General features: G+C 37.9%; 1 protein-coding gene across 22 annotated transcripts in view; it reads left to right on the top strand.

Annotated features, from left to right (window-relative positions):
• BEGAIN (brain enriched guanylate kinase associated) overlaps positions 1–20,776 on the top strand; it is a 159,699-nt gene that overhangs the window by 97,517 nt on the left and 41,406 nt on the right. For 21 of the 22 annotated variants that reach the window (XM_072930413.1, XM_072930414.1, XM_072930415.1 and 18 more), the window contains 3 exons: positions 1,436–1,597; positions 3,141–3,197; positions 7,727–7,793. In XM_072930413.1, the coding sequence (XP_072786514.1) occupies positions 1,436–1,597; positions 3,141–3,197; positions 7,727–7,793 (286 nt within the window). The remainder of the gene's footprint in view (positions 1–1,435; positions 1,598–3,140; positions 3,198–7,726; positions 7,794–20,776) is intronic. The other variant, XM_072930416.1, reaches the window with a different exon arrangement.

Here is a 20,776-nt window from a genome sequence, read left to right as displayed (position 1 = left end):
GAGTTTAATTCACCAAGTGAAATACAAAACTTTAATGGTTATATTAAGTGGAGCTGCATTAAAGGTCTGAATTAGAGTATATTATTTTAAGAGGATGTAACCACAAGTGGTAATCTAAGTATAACTGTAACCACGCAATATGTGCAACTGAAATAGAGCGCCGTGTTGGCAAAACATTCGGCTGTTTCCCAGCTCAAAGCTGCATGGATCAAGCAAGCAGCAATTGTAAGGCTTTCGCATTAACTTACTGAGCTCCTATCACAGCTTGCAGAGGAGAAGCCAGTCACGTTGTAGGCAGCTCAGATAAGTGTTCCTTGAAGACTGACATGTTGTTCCCAACTCTCTTGTCTAATTAAAGACCCAAAACATTATTCTACTGCAGCTGATGGCAGCACTCACTTGACATCAAAGGGAATCGAGATTTGCCATTCATTTATGAAGAACTATTTTTACCACATGATTAAAAAAGAAAAAAAAAAAAAAAAACAAAAACAAGGCAATTCACACTGCATCCCATGGTAGCACTTTGTGTCTAGGCACTGGCAGACTCAGCTCCATATCTCAGAGGTCCCACTTGGAGCCAGGAGATCAGCTCCACAATGAGGTTGCAGTATGTGAACCAAGTTCCAGTCATCTCCAGAGATCCCAGCTCTGGCAGGAATCCCATCCTGCTGTTCAACTGGCACACATGCAACAAGACTGAAGAGCTTGCAAACTAAATAGACAAAGATACAAAAAACTCCATTGTGCAGATAAGAAAGCTTATGCCGAGTGGCTCTCCTGAGTCTCCTGCTTCATTGTGTGTAAGACTGTAACTGAAGATAGTTTATAATCAGGGTATAAGTGCTGGAAGAACTGTGAAAAATTAGGGATTACACCTAGTCTGGAAAGCCTTGGCTCCCAAATAAGTGGGGGAAAAGAGAAAGATCTACAACCTTAAAATTGTGATATTATTAATTACCATTCTCCAGATGAAATGCTGAAAAATAAGGTCTCAGAAAAGGAATCAATTAAGACAAAAATTTCTTCCTCCACAGAATTTTAATTTGGATTTTAAGCAAGGAAATATTTTTGCATAATTTATTGTTGCTGCTCTATAGAGACCTGCTTCTTTAGTCATAGTATGGTAAAATAATTCTAAATGGAAGGTCCTGTGTGAAACCAAACTCTAAACTGTGTTTTGTATTTTAATGGAGATTCTTTCACAGTGTATTCCATTCTGGCTAATGAGATAGTAGCAATAAATGCACCAGAAAGGACAGATAGAAGATAGTCAGCTGTCTGAATCAGAAGATTTTCAAAGTGCAGTAAACAAATGAAGCACACTTTTCTGGCTTGAGGCCGAGTTATACTCTAGGGAACTGGTCAAAGAGTGGATCATGAAAAGCTTTTTGAGAGCAGCTAAATTCTACAGCTGTGGTCTTTGTTTTTCTAGTACTTTGCAAGAACAGAAGGGGGAATTACGAAAGCGCCTATCGTACACTACCCATAAGCTGGAAATGCTTGAAACAGAGTTTGACTCTACACGTCAGTATCTTGAAATAGAATTGAGACGTGCTCAGGAGGAACTTGAAAAAGTAACTGAAAAACTGAGAAGGTTAGTAATGAACTTTTTGCAATAAACAGAGTTATTAGAATTTTAAGAGTGACTGTATTTAAGATGTATGTAAGTAAAAGCACAGTTGCAAACATGCATGATTTATTATTTATTGATTACACATTGTGTTTTGTATTTAATATATAGATTTCATTTATACCTGAATGTATATTGCATGCCACATAAAGTTATTTACATGTGATATGTAAGATGTCTCTGTACTAAAAGCAAATATGAAAATAGAAATACACCTATATATGTGCAAATATGACACTATTTATGTATAAACATACATGTGGGGTAGTGCCATATGGCATTACACGTATAAAAGTTATAAAGCCACTACATATATATATTATTTATACTCTATATATAGATAAATCTTTTATTTCACTACTTTGCGCATTTTCTTTGTTTAGACTTCATTGTGCTGATACAAGAGAATAGAATTTGGTTCTACATCACTCAAAGCTATGTTCAATTGAAACAATATTCAGGCATTTTACATTTTACATCATAGTACAGAAAATAATTTCCCTTTTAGTCTCAAGCAGAATAGAATGATGCTGAAAAGCTATTATTTAAAACTGTTGTAGCTGCGGTACGATGTTGTTACAAATCAGTAACCTAGTTAATGGTAGTGATAAATTATGTTAAGCTTGTGCTCCTGGCATTCCTGGCATTGATTAAAATGGTCTTTTGCATTTGTTATCAAAACCTCTGAAACTAGAATTATCCACTTATACAGGAATGTATTTGCATGTCTTGTGAGACTTTCTTAAACTGATATCTTAATGGAACTATTTGATTAATTCATTGGATGACTCAAAATGAAATTCAGAATAAATCATTCCAGGGCAATACCCAAAGAAATATTTTTCATTCCTTGGGGAAGGCCAAAGCCAAACCAAAACAATGACAGAAACCACTAATAAACTGAGTCAACCAAACCATGTTATGTAAATTTTAGACAGAATGAATCTGTAAGATCTCAAAAGTAGGAAACAGCCTAGTGTGGTTTTATAACTTAAATGCTTCACTAACTGGGGATGCTTCTCAAAATGAGACTAAAATATGAAGATGGTGTGGTGATTTTGAAATCTATACATATCTATCAAGAGCAGTCTGGAGGTTCTCCATATAGTTTTCTTGTCAACAGTATTTTTCCTATTTTTTCACCTAGAGTAGAGACACTGAAAGTAACTTCATTCTTGATGTAGTTTTGCTTCAATACATTCTAGGACAGGGAGCACTGGTGCTCTTTTCTCTTGAAGCATCAATTTGGGCAGCTGCCATAAAGCAGCAGAGGGGCTGTCCATCCCACTTCTGTTAAAACAGATGGGCTTCCTAGTCACTAGAAAGCCTCTTATCAACTCCACTGGGCACCAATGAGTTAAACTCCCTTTGAAACTCAGGCCAGGGGCTCACAGCCAAGTCTAGTGTTCATACCAGAACACCACATTAGCAGGCCTGACTTTCCAATATTCTAATGGAACACTGTACCATATTATGAAGAAAACTTATATTAAAAATTATGTTTCAGGCAGGTGATTACTCCCCTGAAGACATATCATAATGGAAGCCAAAAATATTTTACGAGGTGAGCTTTAAAAATGTTTCTATTGAGAATAGCAAGGCATCCTGCAAGTTGAACATCTAGATTTGTCAGCCTGGTGAAGGATAATGTCTGAAAAAATCCTGTCATCCAAAATCTTGTCAGCAACATGTCACAGAGGAAAATCAATGTGAGAAAAACAAAGTAGAATTAGTTTCAATTATGTGTCTGTTCCTTTATTCACTGCACAGGGAGAGAAATTCATCCCCCCATAGATCAATAGGCCCTGTGAAACAAGATCCCACTTGTACACTGGAGAACATTTCTGTTATTAAATTTCCTTTTCTGTAAAGTGCAATTTTTTTTTTCCAAGAGGCTGAATGACTATCCTTTTGTAATCCTTTCTGAAGGTCTTTGTCTTAATTTATCCAGAATTGCCTGTGCTGTTGCTAGGCTTCCCCAGTTTTACTCAAGAGAGGAAGTCACTTGTGTGGCTCAATGGTCAAGTTTTCAACCTGTCTACAAACATGCAGAGATGGCCTCATTCTTTTTTCTCAGTGAGAGAACAGTGCTAACTAGATTTGAAAATTATAACTGTAAAGCATTTGTTCAGCTTTGAAAAGTGACTGAAAAGAGAGGGGATTTCATACTCCTCACAGTGGTCCCTGATCTGACATGGTCAACACAGCTTTTATAAGATAAAACCTGAAAAATGTCAAAATCCAAACTTGGAACCACATCTGGACTCCAAAAGTCACTTTGGGTTTCTTCCTTGAGACCTTGCCCTGGGTAAAAACTTGATGAGTTCCCCATTCTATCTTTCAACAGAAAGTAGAGTTATTTTAAGGCATGAGAAGGAAACTCATAAAAGAATATATTTAGCACTGAGATTAGCCCACACATATAATTATTTTACCAAAAGCAAGACATTTCACAGACTGAAGGGGTGTTCTGAACAGGAATCCTGGAAGAAAAACTATTGTTTTCATAAGAATGTTGGTATAACTTATGATAACAGAGAGAAAAAAAATTTTGAACAAGAAGCTACTCTTTCAAGAGTCACTTTTCAAAGCTAAACTACACTCCAGAAGAAATTCTCTTCTTTAAAGAAAGTCAGCCCAAGACTAAGTTTTACTTTAGATGTATTTATTGGCCTTGAGAGGGCTTGAGACTGAGTGGAAGCAGAGAAATAGTGACTTTTGCAGACTCCCCCTTCAGTGGTGATCTGCAGCCTTAGGAAAGAGGGTATAGTCTGGTGGGCTAGAGCACAGACACCTGACATGTTCAACATGGTCAGAATATTTTTCATTAGGCCCTTATTTGGTCAAGAATCTAAACATTTGTTTAATGGATGCACATATGTGCACCTGAAGTCACAGGAGTATCTCCTAATGACACGAATGACACAAGAAGACATCAACACATGATAATAGGTTATCAATTCACTTCAGTTTATCCTTATGGCAGTTTTGCAGCATAGTGAAGCCTACTCTTCATTTTATTTTCAAAGCCTTATTTACAAAGTTAAAATATTTCATACTTCACAATGTTCAGGCTATCTGGGTGTATTTTTTCTGCAAGCAAGGTTAAGTTACCATTTGCTCATCTAATATTCCCTACTTTTTATTTCCCCTTCCCTCTATCTTACAGTTTTGACTAAAGATTGATCTGTTCCTCTTTTATCCCTTAAACACTTTCTTCCATGTATTTCTGGGTCCATTTCTCTCCTTTCCACCTACATTTGCTGACACTTCTTTTGGCACAGTGAATTTCCAATTTGGGGTTTATACATATACGTGCATGTGTATGTGCTTGTGGACATGTGTATGTGTTTGTGCTTATTTTGACTACCTTTGCATACTGTTCTCAATAGAAACACTTTTTGAAGCTCAGCTTCCTACTTACTGTGGATTTTTTTTAAATTTTGATTTGACTGTACTGGGAGGTGGTCATTTTCTCAGTACAAAATGAATGTGTTAGAGAACTAGAATTTATGAGCTACTTTCACCTAAACATATAACAGGCAAAAATTGGATGGGTAAAGGCAAAAGAAACTACAACGTGAGAAGCAGACTGTGATAAACTCCTGCAAAACCCTCTACCACCATCTATGGCATGGAAGTGTTGCCATTGAAAAATAATTAATGATAATTAGCATTTCAGTCAGCCATATCAAGAGAAAAAGTGAAAACAGAAGCTGAGGAACAAACTCATTGTTGCCATGATAAGTTTGCTATCCAAGCAGCTGTTTTTATTCATGGTCTCAAAGATATGGAAAGGGAACCTTCAAGGTCTCCTTTGAGCTGTCCACATCAGTAACCACTGCAGGACAGCCTGTGGTACAGGGGCACTTGGACTAGAAAAAGCTGAATCAAATTTTTTCTCCCCTTTACTTTCAGGAAGTTATGCAAGTGCTTTTGAACCCATGCAAACCTTTAGGGCATTGCAAGTGCTAATGTTTAAATCGGTTTTTACACCACCTCCACTTGAACCACAAACTGCCTGGATGCAAAGCAAGTTTAACCTGTTCTATTTTGCTTTACTAGACAAAAACTATAAACTATGACAGAAAAGATGCTGGGGCACTTCTGGGCTCAGCCAGAAGGCACTATTTTACTTTTTTAAGTCCTTTCTTCCAGCATCATGGCACGCGTCCTTACCAGCAAAACAAAGTATTTGTGCTGAGCAGCTGCCAGCAAAGTCATTTTAACCCTCCTTGTATCAAGATCATCTCTGCTTTCTTTTGTACCACAAAAAGATGGGTACAGAGTACTCTGAAACTTGTCTCTGTTGTGTTGACAGCTAAATGGCTGGGAAAATCCCAAGTAAACCTAGAGCTGCAGAAATCAATGTCTATAGAGAGGCTTAGTGATAAATACTGTGAGGAGCATGGACAATGCAGAGAATTGTAAACTTCAGTCAGTCCTTTAAGTTAGCTGGACACAAACACAATAACACTATGAGAACTGGTGAGTATTGACCAAGTCTCACAGTACAAGTCTCAGAGATTTTCAGCCCACTTGGGTCACCACCTTAGCAAACACTGTTTACCACAGATCCTCCTCACAGGAAAGAAGTCTCTGCTCAGCACCTCTGTAAAACATAGGCAACATTGAGAATTCCCCCAGTTTGCAATGCATACTGGAAATGGCTGCCCTGATTGTGGGCTGACCCTTGGTACCCTGAGGGTCATCCATGGGGATGTCATTATTTATATCCACAGAGCAGATGTCCTTGGCACAGACATCCCCTCTCAGGTCTGTCAGCAGATGTTCTTGCAATGCTGGGAGACCCAGCCAGAGCTCTGCATCCCCTAAGAGGGGCACTGCAAGTCACTGGTCTGCCCTGAATGGAGAATTCTTATCATTTAACTGGAAAGAAAAGCTCCATGGCAACAGAAGCCAAGATAAGCAACACTTTGCCAAGGAGTGGGCTGGACCTTTTGATTTGCAGCTATGGCATGTTTGGAAAACAGATCATTCCAGTTTCAGCAGCCACTCCTAACCAAATGATAAACAAAGAGACTTCTTTAATCCCAGTCCTATCCTGATAACCACAGAAACTACACCGAGATCCAGACTTGTCAGAGGAAGTGGTTTTGCTGCATAAATGTGGATTACATCTGAGTTCACTCTTACAGTGAAAACACTTTCACATTTGCTAAAATCTCTTCACTGCTGAAATACTGACCTATTGATCCGTACAGCCATATAGATTTATTCAGACAAACTTTTCACAGCTGAGCTTCTAACATTTGCTTTGCATTTGTTATACATCATGCTGGATGTATAACAGGGAATGTAATGAATGTAATGAACAAGGAGCGATCCTCCTTATGTTCTGTGGAGTTAAAGCTACAGCTACTACCAAAATACCAATGGTTTTCCCATGGGCTGTGCAGCTTGCTCATTACAATACCAAGGTTACCATCTAAAGATGTGCAGGCTGAAACTTTTCTTTGGTGTGTTGCTCTGGAATAAGTAGGAAAGCCTCATTTTGTGAGTTCATTCAATCCCTAAATGCTGATAAAAATAAATACCCATCTTTTCTCAGCTAAGCTGTCTAAATATACTTCCTGGGAAAAATAGGCAACTTCTTGAACTTTTGTTGAAAGAAATATTCTCTTCTAAGTCACATGTTGATGCCCACATGTTGCTACAGTCATTAGGATTCTGCTGCAATTTCACAATAAATCTTTTTTAGTGCTGCCTCAGCCTAGAGCTCAAGCTTCCTCTCTTACATACTATTCTTGAACCTGATGTAAAACTGTAATTACCTTGTGCAAGTTCCTAGGCTGTAACTTGTGTCTGCACACAAGTGCAGAACAACCAACATCTTCATTTCCTGCTGGAATGTGCTGCTAAATATAGAAAGAAAATATGACAAGTTTGGAAGTTTGCTTAGGAAGCAGGTGGTAATTGCATTTCAAAGGCAGCCACTGACTGGTAGCAGGAGTGATAAGCAAATAGAATTTAAATAGTTCAAGCCAAGGTTTTGTACTGATGTGAAAATACGGGTAAAAAAACAACATGAAAAGCAATGCATTCAGTTACATGATATCATCTTTGTTTTAGGATACAAAACAATTACCTAGCCTTACAAAGAATTAATCAGGATCTGGAGGATAAACTTTACAGAATGGTAAGTTATCATAAGTGCTTTTTTTTTTTTATATATATATTAAATGTGGTTTTGTCGTTCTTAATTCATTGGAAAAACATGTATGTAGCTGTCACAAAAACACCCTCTAGCTCTAAAAGCAGTTATGCTTGGAAAAGATATCATGATGAAGAGCTCAAGCTGAGTACAATTACATAGCTCCACCAATTTAAATAGAGATTGCCTAGACTGATGATCTATCTGAGTAAATTGTACCTTTACAATCATTTTGGTTAATTTAGTTAATAACTTCATGGGATCTAAATATTTATGTTTTCATTAAGTTTCAAATTTAAATAAGGTTATCCAAGGTTTTGTCATGCTTCTTAGATACTTCCACTCAGCTTTTATTAAGTGACTTAATAGAGCTTGGGTGGCCTGACTTTTAAATTCTTTCATAACTATCAAGCTCGGTATATTAATTTCCAATCTGCATGCATCTGCCACCACAGCATCAATGGCACTATCACAGGCCAATTAATAACCAAGTGGGGAAAACACTGCAGCTTTTGTGGGCTCCACATTGCAAGACACAGCACCCTGGTTCAAAATAGCTTGAAGATGTCAAAAAAGAAATGGCAAAGCCCTTGGAGCCCTGGCTCATTGCTGATGATGTCAGGACATTGTGCTCATTGTTAGGAGTAAAATTACAAAGGAATGTGAGTATAATTTTTAGAGAGGAAAGAATGACAGTTTTAAACTTCCAAAGATCTCAGGTAGCAATTGCATGGATGAGCAGCTTGGATCGGGGAAAACAATTTATTGTGGATTTTGGGTAAGTACAGACTGTACTATACAGGAGCGGCACCAGCCTTTACTAATAAATAAATTTTTGAAAATGCCATTGTTCTTATCTCAGAATCCTGTCTCAGTAGCTAGCAATGAATAGGGGACTGAGCTTTTGCAACTGGCTAACAAAAGGGCAAAATTACAGCTGGGTTGCAGCTGACATTTCTTTATAAATATATGTTTAAACACTGTAAAAGCATAAATAACATTTGGTCTTGTGTTATTGCTTTCTTTCTCCACTCTTCTTTTGTTGCTTTTTCCTTTTGTCCAAATCAATTCAGGATTTTGTCTTCATCTGTAGCCAACATTTGTTACCTATGCATCACAAAAGATAAATAAAGTACAGTCATTCAGGCTGGTAAATGAAAAAGAAATAACAGAAATACCCAAAGAAGGATTCCAGAAAATCCATGTGTTTTTATCAGGTATTTCAGATCAAAGCAAAGAATTTTTGAAGTGCTGTTTCAGCATCCAGTTAAATCCTTGAGAAATTATTTCACAGCACAGCACAAATAACCCAAAAACCAGACCTGTGGAGCACTGTGCCCTTCTTTATCCCACTAATATGACAGTCATTGAAGATAGTTTTAGAGGCTTGAAGAAGATCAATCAGGCTCTGTACACCACTTAAATCCAGACTGCTTTGCTTTCTGAAATATTGAAACTAAAGACACAAAACAAACCAAAACAACTGTCAAATAGAAAATCCATTAAAAATAAAAAGATGAACAAGAAAGTGCCATGTCTGATTTAGATAAGTCAGGCCTTTTGATTTAGGGCACTCCAAGAGCCCTTAATACTTCAGAGACCATTCAATTAAATAACAGCTGGTGTGGCTGATCAGCAGCTTATGGTGGACTGGGCCCTTGGATACCTTTCTCTCCCTTTTCTGCTTAGGAGGAACAGCTGTGTGTATTTATTGTTTTGTTTGGTTTGGTTTGTCATTCTAAAGTCAAACACTTTTGATTTCTCTACCCTTATACAAATCCAAATGTATAAACCATGTGTTTACTTTCTCCCTCTCTCCTCTACCCCACGCCTCTGTATACACCCATGTGGATACACACACACACACACACATATGTTTTTTACTCAAATTGAACAGGTAGGAAAGGAAAGCTCCCCAGGCAGTGGTCCCTTGCTCCCCTTGCCTGCAGATAACATAGGATGCTCCCCGGAGGTGAGCCACTCCCTGCCCTAACAGGTGACTCACAATTCCCCCTCTCCCTGTGACTGGTCTCTGCTCATTGCAATTCCTCTAGGACTCCACTGTGACCTCCCTTTTCTAGACTTTTATCCTGAATATTAAAGCATTTCATGCCTTCTATTGGTATGAGAGATGTAACACAATAATCATTAATTCATCAGCAGTCACAGGAAAGAAGTTGATGCAGCAGTTATTTTTCTTCTAGGCTCTTCTTCCTTTTAGATGCTAATCTATAAAATATTTAAAAATATTTGAAAGCACACTTCTGATCACAGCAAATGGTATCCAATTGAAACTTATGTCACATCAGAACTTGAAGTATAAATATAAAATACGAACCATAGTGTCTCATTTGGCTAAGGGCTAAAAATACAATCCTGAAATCAGGGGAGAGCTTGCTGTGTTAAACTGGGCAAGACTAAACATGGGGAACAGTAGAGGAATGTGGCACAGAGTTAAACCTCTGCTGTCATTCCTCTTAAAATTCCTGTTCTTACTACAGTAAGTGCCTTCAACTAGAGATTTCTTTATTAAGAAATCTTTAAGTGGAATATAGAGCCTGTCTGCCTAAATAATTAATCTTTATAACTCTTTTCTCCATTAAGATGTGGGAAAATACTAAGCATAGTCCTCACATTTTTCACTGCAATTCCATCACAGCACTGTTCAATCAAATATTTTTTTTTTTATATTTAGTGCCAGTTGTCAACAGTAATCTTCACTTTCCTTTACACTTGTTTGAATTTTTGGAGCATGCTCTGCCATGGTCCTGCTGCTCACAAACAGCAATTACAAGTAGATTGTGCAAGTTATCCCAACCACAAGTTAAGAAATCCTTTACATTATCTCAATCCAGATGTATTCTGCATATGAACCTCTCCAGAATTAAGCAATGTATTTTTAAAAGCTTTTGAAGTTTTAAGGTTTTAGTTGCAGTTAGTTCTGTTGTTTTACCTTTAATGCCATAAGCCAGATTTTTAACAGTATCCTCTTTTAGGAAGAACTGGTGCCTAATAATAGCTGCTTAATAAACCCTACTGCTAATGAAAATTGCAGCCATTTCTCCTCCTCCATCTGCATTTTGAATGTTCTTGAAAACATGATCACAGAAATCCAGCTGCAAAGAGCTCAGGAGACCTTATTATCCAGAAACACCCTAAAATCTGCCTTTTTTACTAAGTTTGACAGACAGACTGCTGGATGGTATCAGCTCTGGTTCCCACCTCTGCAAAGCCAGCACCAGCCCTCTGCACACAGTGCATTATACACTCTATGATCTGTCAAGTTGAAAACTCCTACATTTTTACAATAAAAATGTACAAAATTTACAGCTAAATTTTACCGTAGAACTTTCACAATATTACACACTTAAGTCTGATTTTTCATTTACATTAAGGCAAGCTGGGAGTGAGACTGCCATAAAGTTGGAAGAAACTATTATATAAACAAGCAGTAAATAGGGATTTGTGTTAAGGATGATCATGTCTGAAATTCTGCACTTTCTGAGTGCTGCATTGGTTTTTATCCCATTTCTGCCTCTGCCTATGAGTTGGAGGAGGACTAGGATGTACAGCAAATACTTTATGTTCTATGTTATTAAAAGTTATTTATCCAGCTCCTGAATATCTGGGGTTTTCCAGTTTGCTGGCCATAATAGTTACTTAAACACTTCCAGTTGGGGAAATCCAAATGTGAATTAAATATGAGCTGGGCAGTTTTAAATACTGCTCTGAGACCTTGTGCCGGGGAAATGTTATTTTAAAAGAAGCAGATTTCTGGGTATCCAGGCCAGGAAGGTAAAGAACATGGGAAGTGGTGAGGAATTTGATGAAAATTTTCAGTCAAGCATTAAAAACCTCTAAATACCAGCTGTTTGGCTTTGGAATTTGAACCAGTCCCTAAATGCACATAAGTCTCTTGTGATGCCTACCAGTCACAACCCCAGAAAGATTAAAACAATGGAGAGAAATCCTTTTTCTCACACAAACATAAGGAAAACAGAAGCCCAGCATCCTTGGGTTCTTGAATGGAACATGATGACTTTGATAGTGACTTTGAACAGAGTGATTTCAAGCCCATCTTTTTCATTTTCTTTCCTTTATGGAAGAAGATGTTTCTCTGCCTCCCCCATGTCCCATGAAAATCAAATAGAGATGGCCTAAATATACTTAAAAGGATTTGCATCCCAAAGACAAGAAAGTTTAGAGTCAGCTCAACCTGGCAGGCTCATTTACTCACATTCAGTGAAGACAGCTGTGAATTTCAAGAGAAATTTTTACTGGTTGGTTAGTTAAGGCAGAAGCCAGAGAAGGTTTGTGCTTTGTGGACTGAACTGCAAAATAATATTTCTGTGGAAGGAAATGACCGTAAATGGCACAGAAGATAATTTATAAAAATAGCAGTTGAAAAAATGCATTTCTAGGAGGACTTAAGGCTACATGGTTTTATGCTTACAAGCACTTTGTGCTAAAAATAGCAATTTCTCACTAACTCTTTTCACACTCATGTTCCAAGTTAAAAATACTGCCAAATAGGCAATAGGACCTACACACGTTAACACCTGTAGGAACTACACAAGCTCTGATGGAGTAGGCTCATGAGTTTTGCAGTCAAATAAATGAATTCTTGTGGGTAATTTGGGAACATGAGCACGAGCACACAGGCTTTCAGACATCCTCAGTCCTTTCACTCTCACTGAACAGAGATTCACTTCCCACTGTTGCTCCATTGTTACGTTGTTGGTGATGGTTGCCCAGTCCTCTTCCCAAGAGACACCTAAGGCAGCCCAGCCCCTCTCAATTTGCTCTACATGAATATGACATCTTGAGAGACTGTTCTGGAAGCTACTTTCCATTTTTCCTAAAGACATGAGACTGTTCTGCTCTGTCTCTCCCTCTCAGTAGGACATCTTCCACAGCTACAGAACCTAAGGAACCTGTAAAACGACCATGGACACTTCTTATTTTCAACATTGCCTCTGTTGCATGATGGCAAAACTCCTTCTTAACATGTGTCTTATCTCTTGGCCAGTGATATGCATTTCTGATACCTGAGGTTTTCAGTCATTTTCTTCATCCTGATCTCCATAGTTTGTCTCTCGGGACAAACACTTGGGATACCATATTGACTAGCTGGGAACATAAAAATCCACTGTTTTCAAAGAAGATGAAAAAACAGAAATATTTATTGGATGCAGGTGTTTCTGACCTGTGTATTTCTTGTAAGTGCCTCTGTCCTTTGTGATTATCTGCCAATTTACCACAACGGCAGGGAAAGCAAGAACAGGAATAAGCCTGAGAAGGTGTTCTGTAGCAGGCATTTCCAATCTCAAAGTCCTTTACAAAAGCTGGTGTCACCTGTGAATGTGAAATCAGGACATAGAAGAGTGACATGTCTTGGCCAAGGTCATCATGAAGCAAAATTATTAATAACTTTTAGGTTTTCTCTAACCAAATCAACTGCCTAAAGAAAAATATCAAAGAACTTCCTAGATTTTCTTAGATCCAAATTAAAATACCAGCTGCTTATCTCCCATTGCAGATAAATGGAAAGTGGCAAAGATAGAGTTTATCAGAGAAGGAAGGAAAGGAAGGAAAGGAAGGAAAGGAAGGAAAGGAAGGAAAGGAAGGAAAGGAAGGAAAGGAAGGAAAGGAAGGAAAGGAAGGAAAGGAAGGAAAGGAAGGAAAGGAAGGAAAGGAAGGAAAGGAAGGAAGGAAGGAAGGAAGGAAGGAAGGAAGGAAGGAAGGAAGGAAGGAAGGAAGGAAGGAAGGAAGGAAGGAAGGAAGGAAGGAAGGAAGGAAGGAAGGAAGGAAGGAAGGAAGGAAGGAAGGAAGGAAGGAAGGAAGGAAGGAAGGAAGGAAGGAAGGAAGGAAGGAAGGAAGGAAGGAAGGAAGGAAGGAAGGAAGGAAGGAAGGAAGGAAGGAAGGAAGGAAGGAAGGAAGGAAGGAAGGAAGGAAGGAAGGAAGGAAGGAAGGAAGGAAGGAAGGAAGGAAGGAAGGAAGGAAGGAAGGAAGGAAGGAAGGAAGGAAGGAAGGAAGGAAGGAAGGAAGGAAGGAAGGAAGGAAGGAAGGAAGGAAGGAAGGAAGGAAGGAAGGAAGGAAGGAAGGAAGGAAGGAAGGAAGGAAGGCATATATAAGCAGAGTAGTAATGGTAGTCAGTGAGTATATAACATTCAGTGTATTTAGTCCAGGTCACTATAGATCATCTGTTTCATAACATATTGTTTATTTTCTAAATAAAAAAACATACATTTTGGAAATAATATTGCATCTACAGAATCCAAAACTATTTTGTTTAGTCTGTACATGAGAGATTATAGAATTAATCAAGATAAGACAATGATTTTTGTGAGGTGAAAATCATGAGAGGAATGGAGAAAGATGAATTAGTACATTTTCTTTTTCTGGTTGCATACTTTGTGCTCACAGAACAGTACTAAAGATATGAAGGATCATCAACATCATAAGACCTTCTCTTTATTATCACAATTGGCATGTACCTGCAGCAGAATGCACTTTGCTCACTAGAGGTGTAATATTTAATCCTTTAGTTCTTTCTCTTTCTTTTTTCCTCCAGAAACAAACATTTCTTCTTTCAACCTCCTGTCACTAGCAGCCTCAGAAGACACTATTAGATTGACTTCAGGGAATTAGTATCAGTCAACACCATCTCTATTCCCTCCAGCTATAATTTATTATAAATTTTATTATCAGGAAGAACTCTATCCAGGCAAGGCATACTTCTGATGTGAAATGTGGCAGATGATAGGTGCAAGGAAATATTATAAGCACATTTTGTCAGCTTCATCAATAGTGCCAGTAGAAAGCACAGGCTGTGGAGCTGACTAGCTGGCTAGAAAGTCTTCCAAGGAGCTGATAGGAAAGGCTCCTTTTTCAAGCACAATTGCAGTGCTGTAGGAAGTTGATGGCAAGTAAAACTACCCTCTGGCTTCCAACAAGTTTGTCCTGCTGTCACTGGGGTTAGGTAATGAACTGATTTTGTTCATTTATAAACAACAGATCCTCAGCGCTGCTGGTTTCCCAAAGCATAGATCCTAAGTCAGCAAAACAAAACAGTTCTAAACTGGGAAAAAACTTTCTGTCACAAGATATCCACTGCCTGGAGCAAATTTCTGAGCACTTGAAAAAGATAAGCAGCCAGCTAATTCCTGCTTAGAGGAGCAATCAGCCTGTGTAGTGATACTCCGTTCACTCATATTTTATACCAAAGAGCACATCTAAGCAGAACCCAGGCCAGGAATGGCAAGACCCTTTCCCAGCCTAGGGCCAGGTTTGGTTGCATTCATTGAATTTAGATAAAGTATCCCCGTCTATAATTTAAATTTGCTGCTCTGATTTGCATTCAAAAAAAGCTGAAAGAGTGGTGACAGGTGCCTTTATCCTGAGCTCATGTTAAACACAGGACATGCACTGAACTGAAGACCTCAGGAATATTTCAAGATGACACTGTGACAAGAAGACCTTTAGCAGGAGCTGCAGTTGTAGGCAGATTTTATCATAATGCCCTGTTACACACTGAATGCCATGTAGGTTTGCATTATTTCCCATCAGGAGCAAACCCCTGCAGTTGTCAGTGCTAAGCTGGAGTGCTCTGTGAAGTGGCATACCCTGCTCAGCCAGGCCAGGCTTGCCCCCAAGAAAAAACATTAAAGATCAACACTGGTACTTGTTGTACCAGGAAGAAAAGTAATCATCCTGCACTTCTTTTACAAATCACTTGCACAGAAAGAAAAACACGTTTTTACTTCACAAGCAGAACCTTGACAGCACTTTGCTAAACAGAGTTCTTTCTGTGATACGTAATTAATTATACACCAGTGTCAAAGTTTCTTCTTCCTTTTGCAGCTATGGAATTACATTTCACGGGGTAGTCAAGGAAACCAATCTTTATAAGACTTTTGCTAATACAAGGTTGAATATGACATTAAGAGCAAATCATTCTTGAAGTGAAATGTCATAGAGCATGATATCAGAGTCCTCAGACAAAACACTACAGCCCCATGATGTTATCTTTAACAAAATAACATTATTGGGAAATCAAGGACAGAAATCAGATTCTGCAGCAGGTGATATTTAATCAAAAAAAATCAGAAGCAAGTGTTGCTTACTACAAAGGATAAATTCTATCATTTAACTCTGATGGACAAATTAGATCAGGTCAATAATTCAGACTTAAGGTAGCACCTCATTTATCAGAGAATAAGATTCTGCTTATTTCCATATCACTGCTTTGTAGAATAGATCTAAAATATTATGGGCACAGAAGATACATTTGTAGCACATCCATTTATTCAATTCCTCTCATTGATCATAAAAAGAAGAAAATGCCAAGCTTGAAGATGACACTATGAATTATGCTGCTGTTGTTTTATCCTATCAAAAGGTCCCCAGCAATCAGGAAAAAGTGTTCAATAAATAAACCTCTGCGTGCCTGAACTCTATCCTCCTCCTCTTATAACTCTTTCAGTAAAGGGGCAAAGTATATTATAAAAATTTCAGCTGTCAGATAAATTTCTTTCCTGAAAAATACCTTTATTGCTTTGTCTCTCCCTTGAAATCCATCCCCATCTCCAACTGATTTTTCTCACTCATTGAAACCACTTTTTTTTTTTTTTTTTTTTTTTATCCTATAGTCTTGGAATACCCTTCCTAGGCTCTGGACTTGCATCTTGGAAACAGCTGACAGTGTATACAAAAGCACATTTAAGTGTCCAGTAAAGCATTATCTCATTCCTCTATTCTTTGATTTCTTAGGCACACCTTGGCTTTGTTCTCTGTGTCTGCCCTCTGATATCTTCATTCTTCATAACAGCATTTGAGAGCGGTTTTCTAAAGTGGCTTTCTGGTCATGTGGTAAAAGGATTTCACTATTTGTTGTAGAAATTGCCTAGATTGTTTTACAACTGGTTGCTTTCTAGTTGTATTTTAACTCTTGCTACCTCCATACACTTCTTAATTATTGCAAAACATTTGTGTGGAAGAATAAATCTCTTTATTTTGGAAAATGATTGTTATACTAAACTTTCACATGTCTACAGATTTTTTTTCAATAAGCTTAAATTAACTTAATTCACACTTTTGATTATTCTTCCCCAATGTACCATAGAATAATCTGGCATGAGAAGAATTACAAAAGAGTTGATTTAATTATATGCTCTGTCTGAGCAAATACAATTCAATTAAGGAAGATGTGATTATTAAATCTTAAATGCATTAGCATGCATCAATCAGCTGTATGAGCTTTAAATTAATAAATAGTTATTTCACAGTTACCCAACTACTAGACAGAGAATCTGAATTAAAACCTCCAGTAAAATTAGCCCAAGTCTCTCAATGCATTTTTAAAACATAATTTACTGAATGGATCTTTATACAATAACTGTAGTAATTTCAATGAAATTTGTTCCAATATTGGGTGATGTTGAAGTAGTAATGTGTTCTGTTTTGTTCCAAAATCTAGTTATTTTGTATGAAGGGACTAATTGAAGTGAACACAATATAACATTGGCATGTTTTTGTCTCAAATCAGCTGATTATTTAAAGTTTCTATCCAAATTTCTGGTACTTTCCTATTTAAATATTTTAGCTATTTTTCTTTGAAATTTCTAGTATGGATACAGAGAGTTATCAAATATTTCAGTGAATAAATAGACAGAAGATGCCTAGTACAGTAAAATTTTAATTTCTGTATAAGATGCCAGGAAAGCAAATTAAAGTTTAATTTACTAATTAAGATAGTTAAGATAGTTTAAGTTACTTATTAAGATAGATTTAATTTCTTCTAATAGGCTGCAGCCATTCAATACCCAACTTGAGATGCTAATGAAAGGTGTCCCAATGGGGACGTTAGTTTTGTTAGATCTCCAAGTAAGCCCCATAAGAAAATGTAAAGAATTAAAATATGGCTGTGTCAACCTGCTGCGCTAACGGGTTCCCCAAGGGCAATGGTTCCCTTCTCTCCTTGGCTGGAGTCCTGGGAATCCTGCAACCAGGAAAGATCTCTGCCAGCAGCTGGAGAATGCAGAACTTTTCCTCCTCAGGCTGAATGTCTCCGCTTATTCACTTTATTTTTTCCCTGTTACATATTTCTTCCTAAAGCACACTGAGGAGGGAAGCAGACTGTAGGCAGGAGAGATGCTGACAGTCCCATGCAACATCAGGGAGAGCAGCTGGCTCCTCTTCCCTTCTCAGGGTGACTGGAGAATTATCTCCCTGTTGGATGATTCCCCGGTGCCTGCTCTGCTCCTCTGTGAATTGTCATGCTGTTATATTAACGTATCTTCATCCCAGTGTTCCCAGTTCCAGTGACGCAAGAGTTCTGTAAATATAACATCAAGGGGAGAAATTCCATTTGAGCAGGGCTTATTTTACTCCTTGGTGACACATGTAATTGGCTTTATCTGCTGCAACGAGATTTTTCATAAATCCTCACTACATGATCGTGCTCAGCTTTCTATTGCTCAACTTCCAGGAATTTTTATTTTGGCTAAATAGGCAGAGATAAAGAATAAAGAGTGAAAATATATTCCACGAGGAGGAAGAAATATAGGCCAGAAGCCCTCTTGGAAGAGAGTTATAAAGAGGCACGAATCTGCTTGCTTCTTTCAGCATTCTAACTACATACAGTCTCTCTTAAGCCGATTTATTCAGTTCTAAAGGCTCAGAGATTAGAATGAGGAATTTGAATGGTTTCTCCCCCACGGGTTTAAATGCCAGCTTGCTCTATTGTCTCTGAAACCCTTCCCAGCAGACTGCTGAAAGACAGGAGCCATTCATACATGTCCTTCTCAGGAGCCTTCCTATGCTACATGGAAAAGAGAGCAGAAAGCAGGAAGAGAGTTGATAGCAAGACATATGGCTGTAGATGGAGTGTTCTGGCTTTTGTGGAATCTTCATCCATTTGCTGTGAGGAAAAGATGTTTGGTTTAGCTGTATCCATCTACAGCAAATAGGAAGGACTTGTCTGTGAAACTGGTGAACTACACCAGCCAGGCATCAACCTAGGTAACAAAAAGGGGATTTAAAGGTGGAGAAGTATTCTCTTTTGCCACACAATCAAGCTGTCAAGCCACCAAGATGTATGAAAAGAGCCTCTTTAGCTGCCTATATGCCAGAACTAAGAATCTACTAATAAACCAGGAGATTTAGAAGCAGTGTGCATTGGTGTCAGAAAATTACTCCAGCTCATGGAAGACTTGTGCAACTAAAATGGTAACTGTGTTAACTAAAATGGTTTACACAGCTTGTTTGGGATAGACTAAGTGGATTGCAGAGCTTGGGAACAGCACTCTGTATTTTGCCTGGCAACTCTAAAATAATAGTCCTGAATATAAGTCAAATATTAATAGACAGCATAGGTAGATGTCATATTGGTCTCTGCTTGCCATGGACCACACACTGCAACAAGTTGTGCATAATCTCTATAAAAGCTCTTTGTAACACACAGGAGGGAAAATTCTGTCATCTTGATCTTTAATGACCTGTGCTGATGGTCACTTACAGCCAGCACAGAGCTTCTTGCCAGTGGTTAAAAAAAAATTATAGTAACAATCTCCTGATTATGAAAATGCTGCATTAAACATGAAGCTCCTTGCCTTCTTTAAATAAAGGCAGGGACTCACCTTGAACTAAAATGAGTTGTAGCTTAAGAGAAAGAGATCATTAATTTGCTACATTTGATATTGGTATATGGAATAAAGTCCAAACAAATGATATCTCTTTTCAATGCAAAGGAGTGAATCTTGCAAATTATTTTGAGCCAAGCCATCTGGGAGAAAAGGTTTTAGACACTTATCAATCATTGTTCACATTGTTTTTCTAAAAACAAATCTCACATCCAGGAATAAAAGACTAGAAACTTATAATTAAAAAACTTTAGGAGAAGAAGCAAAAATTTCTGCATAAAATGGAAGCTGTACAAGTAGCATGTACAAAGAACTGAGAGCAGTCAATACCAGTCATAACATCTGCTGAATAAACATAAAGAATACTTAAAGGAAGGAAAAAGATACAGGAAAATAACCTGCAAGATAGTAGGTAGGTATAATAATGCAACTGGGGTCCATATAATTAGAAGAAATTTAAATAATAACTTTTATATTTTACCTACTAGGCGTGGAGGGATGTGCACTGGCTTTAGTTCTCTAATGGAAATGAAGTCAATAAGCTTTTTGGGTTTGGGAAAATTAATACAACGAAGCAGTAGCCAGAATTTAGGACAGGAATTATGCTTCGTATCTCCTACTTCTAGCTTATTAATTAAGTATAAGGACTCAGCTAGTCCCTAGGCTCCCCTCTATTTCAATGAGAGGTAGAAATACCTCTACAGCATGACTGCCACCTTCAAACAGGTGTCTAAGCACATAGGCAGAAGCAACCTTTGAGTGCATCTTTTCCACTGACTAGAGACTAGACAAGAAGCTTTATCCAGTGTCTTTATTGTAGATGGTGAGATGATTATGGGAGATGAATACCTGGCTCCTGTGACGTGATGATACTCCATAATTTAAAGCTATGAATCCCTATGTTCCCTCTGGATATCTATGTTTCTTCTTTTTGTCCTACAGGAGAAATACACTTAAAGGAATCCTTTAAAAAATAGAATAAAAGAAACCCACAAAACAAAAGACAAGGACTTCAAAAATTTAAGTAGAGAGGATAGCCCAAGACATTAAAAAGTTATACCATGAAATCTTATTTTCTTGAAAATAGTGCATCAACCTGGGAATAGCAGCACAATGACTAAAAGCAAGTCAAGAATCATTACTTAAGAGCTTTTCTCAAGGGTGTGAAGATCCTTCCTTTTCTAAATATGGTTTTCATATTTACTGTGCTCTATTAAGCACTGCAGCACTAGCAGATAGCTGCCCAGGGCTAGGGCACTTATAAGGAGAGTTTCAGAGGGTTTTCTTTTTACCTAAACAATATTCCAGGTATGATTCTCCAAGTTT

This window comes from Taeniopygia guttata, chromosome 5, assembly GCF_048771995.1.
Source record: "Taeniopygia guttata chromosome 5, bTaeGut7.mat, whole genome shotgun sequence".
In the NCBI taxonomy this organism is placed as follows: domain Eukaryota; kingdom Metazoa; phylum Chordata; class Aves; order Passeriformes; family Estrildidae; genus Taeniopygia; species Taeniopygia guttata.
Note: the sequence above shows the minus strand (reverse complement) of the source record. Positions and strands in the feature narration are given on the sequence as shown.